General features: G+C 36.7%; 1 protein-coding gene across 3 annotated transcripts in view; it reads left to right on the plus strand.

The window, feature by feature from the left end:
* The first annotated feature begins 510 nt into the window (after nucleotides 1-510).
* The window catches only part of htr4 (5-hydroxytryptamine receptor 4), a 93403-nt gene continuing 80940 nt past the window's right edge, over nucleotides 511-12973 (plus strand). For all 3 annotated transcript variants that reach the window (XM_026281162.1, XM_026281163.1, XM_026281164.1), the window contains exon 1: nucleotides 511-811. In XM_026281162.1, the coding sequence (XP_026136947.1) occupies nucleotides 736-811 (76 nt within the window). In that variant the 5' untranslated portion in view covers nucleotides 511-735. The remainder of the gene's footprint in view (nucleotides 812-12973) is intronic.

Here is a 12973-nt window from a genome sequence, read left to right on the forward strand (position 1 = left end):
TGAGTAAAGAACCCTATGGTTCTATATAGAACCCCAATGAACCCTTTTTTTCTAAGAGTGTATAGAGGTTCATAAATGGGAAAATCTATTTTCCATTTGTTATCTAAATATATTTACTTTAATACTTCTATTTATTGCAGCTTGCTATTTAAATTAGTAGATAAGCAAGCTGTCATATAGCAGATGTTTTTATCTTTAAAGAATTACGTATTATAGTCGCAGATCCTCTGGAACAGCTTGAGGTTAGTTTCACACAAACGTCTAAATGATCATTCATAATTATTTATTTTTAATTGACAAGGCTATATGTATCGTATGCATACGGGGTAAAAGTTTGTAATGCACTGTGATTGTTAAAATACTATCCTGATTATGTGTTGTTGGCTATTGGTGCACACACTACACGCTAGTTGTAACGCAAACGCGCGTGCTTCTTGCCTTGCACGACAACGACACCGGACACGCGTTTCTTGAAAAGGGGACACTTTGGAGTTGGAGGTGGAAGTGGTGTGAAAGAGGAGGGACCTGAGACTTCAGTTTGCGTTTCACTGTGCGAACTGAAGGGCGCTCACGCTCGGCTCTCCTGGACTGACCGCTGAGCCACGGAACTAGTTTGCGCTGACATCGCCTTCACACGTTAAACTCCCGCAACTGTGCCCACCGCCGACAGCGGACGTTCGGTAAACCCGGTGAAGCCTAGAAGTTGTCCGTTTCTTCCTAAAGCGCCACTCTTCCATGCGAGGATGTGAATTTCCACGGGAGGATCCAGAGTCGTGCCATGGTGTTGACCCGCGCGCTCCTCACAGACATGGTGAGTGATTCATTCATCCACGCGCTTTATAATTTCCCCAAAATGCTGAAAACTATTAATGCATCTGTGTGCTTTCTGTGCTAGAGATGAAAACACCGAAATGTTTGAACTGCTATGAATCACATAGTGCTCAAAAGCGAGAAGTGTCCTTATATGGGAGTTAAATATTAAATTATGCGCTCATTTATGCATTATGAAAAAAAAGGATTGGGTGTATAATAAATATGCATAATAAGTGTCAAGGAATCATACCACGCTAGGAAACGTTACTTTCTTAAATTTGACAGTTTCGGTACTTATGATATGTAGAAGCATCCGAACTACTTTATTAATATTCTAAAAAGAAACAACTATCACAGTTCTTAATCAAAACACACACACAATACGCATATTTATGTTCATTTTTAACCAGAAATCGTTTTTCGGCAAGTGTCTTGGAAATAACACGGTCTTTGTTAGTGCTTTCCAGGTCATTAATTATTCATTAATGCAAATGTCATGTAACACACATAGCTTCATATTTGGCATAACGTTATGTGTTCTACATTGACTGACAGAGTGGACGTGTGTACCTTGCCCAAGTGTGATTCTCAAGTGCATAGAATGTGGATTAATTACAGCTTCCATTAAATATTGATTCTTTATGATATTTAAACATTAAGAGTCTGTAATGATACATCAGGCACTTGAACAGAGTCTCATAGTGTCATTCTGTTATTATTGTTTTTAGTTGAGGTTGCATAGCAATATCTGTTTTATTTTTTTCAAACATGTCTTAATTTTCACTTCTCTGTTCAGCATTTTAATGTGGATTTAGTGGCTTGCAATCAACATTTAAATAATCAGCTGTGCTGACTGGATGCTGACTGGGTTCGGTAAATTTAATGGCAAGGTAATTTCATGATTGTCACATTTGGAAAACGCTCTTTCACCATCACTAGGCGGTAATCCTTCTTCATGATCTGTAATTATGAAGTTCTCCAGTGACGCAGAAAGAGAGAGAAGAAAGTAGTGAACACTTTAGAGTTGTTCCTCTTGTGTTTTTGATAAAGGAATGATTGTAAACCTCACAGAGTGGTGGTACTGTAGAAGGGTTCGAGTCCTTCTGAATGAACTCTAATCTGTTATGAATTGAACTTAACAAACTGTAGAATAATCAGCTCTGTAAATAAGGTAATTTCTGTCAGATGTTCCAATCAATGAGATGACTATCAGGTGCAAGTTTCAGTGCCGTTCCCTATAAAACAAACACAGACTTTGGCTGTTGCTACCTGAGAATATGCTCCAAACTACTTGTTTACAAAGTCGGTCATGCCATGATTAAATGAGCCTTCCAGAAAAACGATTTGTCGATATTAATAAGACTCGGATGACTTACAAGTCCATTCTTAAGAATAAAGACTCTGACCTCCATAAACTCACGGTCATCCAGATAGCATTCAAATGAGGAAATCCAACAGCATTGTTTCACTTCCTATTAGTGTTCAGCAAACATGCAATACTAAATGCACAGGATTTCAGGGGCTCTCAAAGAACTGAGGGTTTCTTAGAAGTTGTTTGCTATTTTATTTATTTATTTTGAATTTTTTGTCTTATTTCTTGCAATTGCTAAGTATGAAAGTAAAAAAGGTAGCTGCGACTTTTTATCTTTTTTCTTGCTATTAATAATAATAATATATTTATTAATTCTGAGATATAAAATTGCTATTGCATGTTATGATGTCAGAATTACAAGATATAAACTTTGAATTTTAGAAAAGAAAATGTAGAATGTAGAAAATGTAAACTCGCAATTACGAGAAAAAGTCGCAATTACCTCACAATTATCTTCCATTCAGTGGTGGAAATGGGCTTTCATAGATAAGCAATCCTGAAATGCATAAAGATTCATAAAATAATCGCACTTTTGATGCAGTTGGACAAAAATTGTTTGTGATTTATTTTCAGTCATTTGGACAGTTGATTCATTTGTACACGGTATTTCATACGACTTAAAACAAAAAGCATGAATGAAGTGGATGGTTTCCCTACAGTCCAATAGAAAACAAAACTTGACACTGTTGTGTTTGTCAATGAAGAAGCAGTACTTTTTATTTCACCTCCGTGCTGCAGGTAAAAAAAAGAATAGCCTATTAAAAAAAGCATCAATAATGTGAACTGGGGGCTTTTTCAGCACCTGGAAGGATACAAGCAGCTTGTCTGTGTCATATGTTCGGTTAAAACTCTCATTTTATGTTCAGTTATCATCTTGTGGGATGCTTCGGGTAGTGTGTCGTCTGTGCTGATATTCAGACCGTTAGCACTAGCAGTGGGAGGAGTTCATCACTTATCCAGAGAGCTCATAGGTTAATTCGCTTTCATGCAATAGTGAGTGCAGCAGTCAATATTGGCGTCCAAAGCATGGAATGGATGTGTTTTGATAGATGGCTTAGAAGGGGGCTCTGGCCAGAAGATCGATACGCTCTTTTTAGCCCGAAGTAGAGCATTAAAACAAAGGTGAAGCTCAGCTTATGTGAACATGGCTCGCTTTACATTTCCCAAAGCTTCCGAATCAATTTTCTCTTTTGTTTGATCTCTTTCTGGGAACAAGGTGTAAATCCATTAAAGAAAGTTGTCTATTTTTAATGGGAGCCATGTTAAACATGCCTCAATTTGGAATAAATAAACTGTAGGATTAATGAGTTTGGGTCACTGAAGAAATTGGAGTGATTTCATTCTCTGTGCCTCGTGTCAAGAAGCTTGTAGTGGAAATATCACTGGTTGGTCTAGACTAGAGAAAAAACTTGAAGGTCCAGTTTACCGCTGTCAATCACAGTGTGTTAGAGCAGTGATAATGGTCTCAGTGTTTAAATTACTGCAGTGTTAGGAAGACTTAGCACAATTTGCTCAGTGTAAACAAAGGGTTGTGTTTTTTCTCACTTCACTTTCTGTTTGTCCGAATATATATATATTTTTTTTGCTTTATTTAATTGGATAGTTCACCCAAAAAATGTTTTGTCTCCTGCTGATCACAAACGAAGATATGTTTTGATAAAATATAATGAAAGTCAATGGCTACCATGCATCAAAATATCTTTTTTTGCGTTCATCGAGAGAGAAAATTATACAGGTTTGGAGTAAATGATCTCATCTTTTAGGGAAACCACCTCTTTAACCCATAAAAAATAGTTTTGTTGTTGGTATAAATTAATATATTTCTGTTGACTTTTATTTGAGTAAACTTATAATTATTATTATTTTTTCAGAATTTAGATAGAAATAAAATGATGTATTACTTTATTACTAATTATTCCAATTTATATTTTTTTAATTAATAAATTAGAGTAATAATTGATGTTTATGTTACAACAAATCATGCAAGGTCTTGGACTTCTCAGTGCTTTTATTAGGACACCCAGAAAAACAGTAAAATAATGTTTTAAAATGTAGTAATAAATTTAGCATCCTATTGTTATTGATTTCACAGAAAACATCATAAAAATTAAGTTTCTAATAACAGCATTACATGTATGTGTTATTTCATGGTGCAAAATTATGAGGAAACGAAAAATTATTACTAGTTTGTTCTATTTACATCTTTCACTTTTAAAATACATATATTCAAACATGTAAATGTTCATGTAATGTTGATTTTCCTTCAGCTTAACAGCCTGTTTGTCCTTTGGGTTATCGGTGTTCCTGAACAAGAATTCCTATTACAGTTTCACAGTCACTTACAGTAGTGCAGCTTTGAGAAAATCCATGGGCTCTGGCACCTAGTGTGAGATCTCAGAGGACTGATGGCCACAGTATTAGAGAGGGATGAACCCACAGAAACACCTTGAGTTCTCTTCATTAGCCTTATGATGTCCAGCAGCATTTACAGTGCATATCAGAGAAGATCACAGCAGACCCTTTCCAGCAGCGCCGGAGCCACAAAAGCACCGTTATTAGGAGGGGGTCTAAAAGGATCTAGTTAGTTATTTCTGAGAAAGTACATTTTTACAGTGGCTCAGAGACATCAGCACTGGAGTAGTACGAACGAAGCAGAGTTATTTTATGGACACAATTATGCCACTGCTTTAACAATTTCAAATAGTTCTTGTTCTGCGTATAGTTAGTCGTCATATGTTTTGAATTTTGGCTCAAAAACATCCACTTAGATCCCTCTGTGAACTGAAACGACGGGACATATTTTGTAGCATCTGGGCCATTTTCCAAGATAAAGCCTTGAGTTTGTTTTGTACATGTGCTTAATGGAAATCAATAGTAAGAGAGATGCAAAACTAGACAATTAAGTATTTGACATTGATTTCCAGTGTGCATAGTAGTTCAGGAAGGGTTTGTTTGTAAAACACTCTAGGAGTTGCAAAATGATTTTTAAACTGTTTATCAAAAAATAAGTTTTAAGTAAAGTCTCACTCGATCCGTGCTTGCTGTTCTGCCGTGCACCAACACTACTTAGGAGACTTGGAAAAACACAAGCTTGCTGCTGTCAGCTCTCGCCTGCCGGTGGACAGAAAACAAACCCAGGAACGAAGCACTTACGCTTCCGCATGCTCTCCTGGCTTGCGTAAATGTGGCCGACCCTGACGCTGATTTATCTCTGTCAGTCGTCTCTGGACTCAGCTGAAGAAATCTACAGTTTATAAGTGTGTTCAGGAATGTTAAAACGTTCCGTATGCTTTAGATCTTAACCAATGCAAATGTAAATCTCACTTTAATTTGCATGGTTAGGCGACAGAAATATGCGAGATGACTTATGGGGGCAGCAGTCAATAAGTGTTTGACATGAGTGGAGTATTGACATAGTACGGATAATATTTGTTCTGCACAATACCAGTAGGACTTAATAATTACACTTTTTGTTTTTATTGCAAGTACTTGTACTGTGGCCAGGGCTCCATAAAGCTGATTTCTCTTGCCATTTGTGCGCTACATAATCGGTTGCTCTTTCTTGAAGGTGACCTCTTCTTGAAGGTGATTTATTTTTCTTGCATTGTGCATCTGCATTTTAATTAATGCAGAGCAATGCGCCGAAATGATCTCAACTGATTCCAAGAAAAGTCATTATTTCAGGGTGATATGTAAATCCATGCCACGGGCTGTTGTAGTTAGAGTAATCCAACTGCTTGTACCTGATCCCTGTGTGTTGTTTTACAGTGCCGTGCAGTTCTGTTGCACATCGCTTTGTGTCTGCATCCACTCTTGGATCAGATGAAGCAGCCTGGCTTTAACCCTAACAAAAACAGTGCTTCACAATCCATCCAAGTCCTCTTGCCGTGTCTGCTCTTCACACGAGTTTGCACAGAGTCTGAATTCCAGGTCTGCAGCAATCCAAAAGCTCCACATCTGACACTTAGACTAGGAGTGCATGAAACCCAGACAGCAAACTGTGAAGTATTTACCTCTGAAGAAAGGCAAGAGAAAAATCATCGTAGTTTACCCTGGCAGAAGTGCGCCAGCTTTATAACCCCTATAAGAGATGCCACCACGTCCTCCGCACCCGCTGACTCCAGAAAATAAACACTTAGAGCTACAGCCCACTTTACGACGTGAAAATGGATTCCCCTGAGCTGTTTCCCCCCTCTGGGCTTCTCCATTAAATCCATTTGGATGTGCAGCACAAATAGGGTTTGCAGACTGGCCTATTTTGTCAGGCTTTTCGCTTTGTGCAAATTCTTTTAAACAACCCTGATTTAATGAATGGATCCTACTGAAATGTTTAATGTGAGGATGATTTGTTTTACAATGAAGATGGAATAAAATACTCAAAGTGACCCAAAGGATGCTTTTGCTTTTCCACACATCCCTACTAAATCGTTGAGATTCTTAAAAATATATTGAAATCTTTCTCTGTAAACTCCAAATTTCAAAGAATTACTATATGGAAGGCTGTTTTGACAACAGAATAAAAAATCAAGAGAGAAAAAGGCAGAATTGCAAGATATATACACATAATTGCAAGATATGTGCTCTCGCAGAATCCCAGGTTTTTTTTCTTAGAATTCCGTTTGTTTGCTTCCATCACAGAATAAAAAAAATTAAAACATAAAAAAAGTAATTGCCACTTTTTGTCTCTCAATTCTGACTTTTATCTTAGAATTTAGAGTTTATGTATCACAGTTCTATTTAAGAATTGTGCGATAAAAAGGAAACTGGTTTCCATACGGTACAGTACAGTATTTTGTAAATAAATTAAGCCAGTGTGTACAGTTTTGTACAATACTTTTCATCTTTGATTATATTTATGCTATTATATATATAAATATATACTGCATCATTTCTCTTTATGCTTTTTAGATTTGATCCAATTTAAATGGAAAAAAATAATGCATAGAAATTATTTTGGGGTTTCCTTTTGGTTATTCTAAAGAGGAAAGGTAACAAAACTTTTTTTTCTTTGATTTGTTATATAACATTTCTGGTCTAACACGTTGAAATACTAAAGTATTAAAATAGATCTGCAGTGCTTCTTTGATTGCTGTACCCTTCTTCATTGAGAAGAAACCTGTATAAATAAGACTATGATTATGATTGCCACAATAATGACTTAGCTACATCAGTACCAACTGTTTCTGAACAAAAAAAGAAGAAAAGAATCATCTGCACTGATAACTCTTTCCTGCTTACATTCATGCATTTTGTCAAACAGATCCTCATGTTCAGCCACTTAGCACATTTACGTAAGTAAAGGGCCACAACACAATCACTGATTGCTGTGAGAAATCATTTCCAGAATGTACTTTTAAAGATTCCAATTCTCAGTCAAAAAGTCTTCAGGTTTGCAGGTAGACTCGAGCAGACAATAGAGCGCCTACAGTATCGCCCACTTTTCCAGCTCTCTTTGTTCTGGAAGTATTTTTCTCATTCATTTTCTCTATTTCAGTAAGTTCTTCAGTAAAGCGTTACAAGCCATGAACCAAACCAACCAGCTCTGAGATGAATCACAACATATCTAACTTTGTTTTGAAGAAAGTCGTGAAAAGAAGTCAGGAGAACGACGTCATCTGCAGTGCATCATGGTAACAGCGAGTTCTTTGGTCACGCTCAGTTGAGGATTATGGGTTTAGAAGCATATATATATATCCATGTAGCCTCTGAGCTCCACTACACAAGCTAAATATCTGCAGTAAAGCTACGGAGTAAAATATCAGCAGGATTGATTTTCAAATATATCCCAGAATATCACTCTGGTTTCAGTCTGCTGTTTCAGTGCATGCAGGTTAGCTAGAGCAATATCTGTCCTGACGTCAGGGGTTCTTCTCGTTCACTGATGTATGAAACTGGCAGGAGCTCACCTTCAATGCCTGCAAATTGAGATCTCAGCTCAGTAGATAGGAGAGCTGAGGAACATGGTTGCTATTTTTAAACCCTCCATGGATTGAAATGATAAGACACAATTACAAATTTCAAAAGTCATTCACAATAATTGCAGTTATTGGTGAAGAAGAATAAAGGACTGCTTAAACTTTTTATAGGGACACATAAATAGTCATTTCTCAAATCTGTGCTAATTTGAAGGATCGGTGTGAAAAAAAGACAAGCCTAATTTGGCTAATTTGCAAATTGTCCTGTGTTAGGCAGGACATGGCTTTGTGTCTTTTTCATCTGTGGGCACTTGTGTCTCATTGAATTTTTACTAAAACAGATATTAATTTTTTAGCTTATCCCCTTTAAATATGTATTTAAATAAAAAGTTATAGTGAAATATTTTTTATTTTTTTAAGATTTCATATGAACATATCTGTTTTTATTCAAATTACAACTGATCATCTGATCCACAAACTACAATTTTGCCTCAGAAATTGTGATTTTAGGAGTTGGTGAAGACAGTGAAAAACGTATTTAAATATCAAAATGTAATTTTTTGTGTGTTCTTCCCAATCAAGCTGTAATGCTACCTGTGAATTTTATCTCAGCAATATTTTTTTTTACAATTTTCAGCATGTTTCGCCTAATTTCTCCACCACATGTAAAGATGCAGAATGTAATATTGACAGCTACTATCTAGAGGTTGAAATAGGTTCTGCAGTCCAAATTAAAAATATTAAAGAGCGCCGTTTCTCCCACTCCTTCCCCTCAGACTCGATGTTCACATGGGTTGCCAGGTTGATGATGAGCCTTAATCTGTAAATTGATGAGTTGATTTATCAAGGTTTTAATATTCTTACGGTCACACAGCTTTTTAGATGGATGCTGGGGCCTTTTTGGTCGGGTATAATCTGAAATCACTCACTCATTTGACTTTCATGGCTTTAGTATGCTGTATTTTCCAACAACTGGCAACCCAGGGTGTTGAAATACTATTGGTTAAAGTAGCAGTGGGCGGAATCACACAGGACAAAACAAAAACAGACATTCTGACACGGAACACACATTTCAAAGTTTCACGTTTCAACCTAACCACATATCCATACCGACAGTTTTCCATTTCCTGGCCCATTTTGGTTGTAAAAAGTTGCCAACCCTAGACAGAGCTTTGTGTGCAAATGATGACTGCAAACATTCTGAAATTAATTTCAACAAATTCAGTAAATTACATTACTTCAATCTTGGTTTCACACTTTACTGCAAATAATAAGTGGATCAAATAACAGATGAGCTCCCTCATGAACAGTCTCGGTTGATTAACAGAATAGTAAAATGAGTGTGTTCTCAGAGGAAATTTGTTGACTACACAAATTCATTCTCATACTTTGCAAGGTTATAATCTGGCCAGAGGACATTGAGAGCGCATTACTTTTTTGATACACCTTATTCATTTCATCCATTTAGGATGCAAGACAATCAGCATGCTCATTTCAAATCAGCATTTTATTTTCTCTGCCTGCCCGAGGCAGTAATTGCGGCATTGGAACAATCCCATTTGTCTGTGTTTATAATTTTATTTTATTATTAAGGCTTTTACTTTTGGATCTGTTTGAGGAATATAATCTGTGAAAGCATTTACTTCAGTTCAGCGTATATGTAAGTGGGTGCAGATCAAAATAAACAGCTTTGAGCCTTGAGTTCATGCACAAGAAAGTGAATTTATCACAGCAAGGACTCCCTTGTGTTGACCAGATGAACCATAAAACGACTGCAAGATGCAAAGTAACGTGTTTCTATGCAACGTGCCTTTCACTGGGCTTTTGAGGACAGTATGACAGTCCATCTTGAGTTAAAACCCACTGAGAAGACATGCTTGACTGACCGCTCTGATGAATAATTCGTCACCTAGAGTCTCACGTGGAGTTTTTCTTTGCTCTGGATCTTGTCATGTTCATACAGTTCAGAGTCCCTGCAGTCAGTGGCTGTTTCAGAGCTCATTCAGCTTCCAGCTAAACAGCATAACATTCTATTTATCCTCCAAAAATTCTGTTTCAGATTTGGTCTGTGACGGAAGCGGCTGAGCTATGATGCCCAGAAAATTATGTCTACTTAAGTAGCCCACTAGGCTTGAATAGGGTACTTTAAAATTAGTAATTTTTCCATAATATATATATATATATATATTTTTTGTCAAATAATGTTTTTTCCATTTACATTTTTCTAGACTCAGGTGAGAAAAGGTTACATTTAATTATAGTATTAAAAAAAAAAAACATCCCTTATGCTGTGTTCACACCAAACGCGAATAGAGCGTCTGGCGCGAATGATTTCAATGTTAAGTCAATGCAAAGGCGCGTTTACGCGCGTCTGGAGGTCTCGCGGCGCGAATGGGGCGTTAAGCGCGGCGCGGAAGACGCGAATTCGCCTCATTCGCGCGTCTAGTTCGCGCGAATGACGCGAATTGACGCGCGAATAGGGCGCTTCGCGCGAAACGCGCGTTAAGCGCGAATGGTGCTTTTTGTGCATTTAGTGCGAATTCGCGTCTGCCGCCCGAGTTGAAAAATTTGAACTTTGGCGTCAATTCGCGCCGCTTTAACCAATCAGGAGCCTGCTAGGAGTCACTCTTTCAACAGTACGTTCCTGCAGCCTCCAGTTGTGCAGGAATACCCTTCTCCACTCATTCAACAAGGAGGAACGACTGATGTTGTCAGTGAGCAGTCAACCGGAGCTATATGACAAAATAAACAGGAATAAAAAGGACCTATATATATATATATATATATATATATATTCATTTTACCCCAAACGAATTATATTTTATCTTGAACCACTAAAGACACATCAGAGCCAGCGGCAAATGTCAGAAGATCTAGCCTAGGTAAGGCTACTCTCGGCGGATAGCTACATGATGACGGAGCTTCCGCTGATTGCATTGAGCTCATCTCCTAGATCGGCGAAACACATTTTTTTAAATAGATGCTGTCATTATAAATAAACCGCATATTTGAGTTTAAAACAACTACATTCTCGCCTGAAATACTTTTAAAACTACATTTCATGACACAATAACAGTAATATTTTGAAAATTATCCGAATAAAAATGGCGGTTGAAAATGCTGCGTGAACTCAGCTGGCAGAAGCCCCCCCATGACGCGAATTCGCGTCTGTATTGAAGTTAATTTCACGCGCGAATGAGGCGAATTACTCGCGCGAATGAAGCGAATGATCTCAACATGGTCAAGCGGCAAACTAGGCGCGGTAGACGCGAATTTGACGCTCTATTCGCGTTTGGTGTGAACACAGCATAATACATTAAAATCATGAAATGTGTATATATTAGCAACAACATATTAAAGGTTTAACAAAACTATTTAAGGTCCTATAAAACTAATTAGATTATTTTTTAGTTTTTCTGGATTTTAATTACATTTTCATAATCAGTTGAATAAAGTGAATCAAGTCTAATTAACTGAAATTGAATCTGAAAAACAATATATAATAATTTTTATAATAATAGGGCCCTCTGAAATGTTTTTTTTTATTATTATTATTATTTTTATTGATCAGAATTTATAATTCAAAACAAATTTATTATAGAAATGGAGGTCAAATGAAGGCAAAAAAACTAATTATAGATATTTTTTTTAATAAGTACATCTTTTAAAATGGAAACAAATGATAATCTTTTGCAGACAAAGTTTTGCACAACAAAACTTTACAGGTTTACAGTTAAAATTAAAATGGTAAAACAGATTATTTCTTAAAAACAGAGTTTTAATAATAATAGTTATTATTATTTTGAGAAGTACATACTACTGTACAATAGCCATGTATTTCTGTTAAAATGTTACATTTATTTTGACAGGTTTCTGTGAGCAGTATTTAAAATTACGATATTTATTCTCAAATTAAATGATGAAATACCAATGAAGTGACTCAGATCAGCTCTAGATATGAAGTTTATGGACTGTCTTCATTCAGTATATGGTGAGACGGCACATGCTGAAAACACCACAAGTGTCACACATGACTGAGTGTGTGAAGAAGACAAAACTGCGGCATTTATTCACACAGACACACAATATGCAGACTTCATATTTCAGTAGCGTTTGTGTTGTTGTATTATTCCACAGATACTAATCCGAAATCACAATTAGATTCAATGCACAGTCCTAAATTTGATTTATTCATCCAAAATTTGCCAAATTCTGTGCTAATTTACATTATATACTACAATGAATTATACTTTTATGACCGGATTCTACGATTGCGCCCTGCTTGCTTCGAAAGTGCTGTCAGAACAATTCAATGATATCTTTAATGCCCTCGAATGTCTGTAGGTAGCTAGTGTTTTGAAACACAGACAGAGGTTGTGTTTCTGATAATCTCGTGTCCTACAGTAGAGTGTGTGGAAACGCTACACTATATGGGAGTCCTTGGACTCTGCTCTCATCCTCTGACACATCAAGGAACCCGGACGGCTGGTAATTGGTCATAAAATACCAGGGGGTGTTAAGATTGTAAAACCATGACATCCGCTATTGAATTAGAGACAGTGACGATATTGTTCTTAGAGAAATGACTTGATTTTGGTGCAAGGCAGAGCTATTTACAAGCCTTTCTAGAAAGAAGCAGGATCTGTGAAATCACTCGAGTGTTGCTGGCTAATTTAGCAAGATTACATGCTGAAAGTCTTATAAAAATCTTTTAAGGCAGAGATGCGTGCCCTATCTGGACATTACTTTGAAGATAAATTAAAGTTGTATTTAATCTCAGACTGGAAAACCTAGCTGTGCTACTGTTTGCTCTTGACAGGCCATTTTTATATCTAATATATAGTTGGCGAGTAGCACTGCACTGTATTTATTT

Source organism: Carassius auratus, chromosome 14, assembly GCF_003368295.1.
Source record: "Carassius auratus strain Wakin chromosome 14, ASM336829v1, whole genome shotgun sequence".
NCBI classification, from domain to species: domain Eukaryota; kingdom Metazoa; phylum Chordata; class Actinopteri; order Cypriniformes; family Cyprinidae; genus Carassius; species Carassius auratus.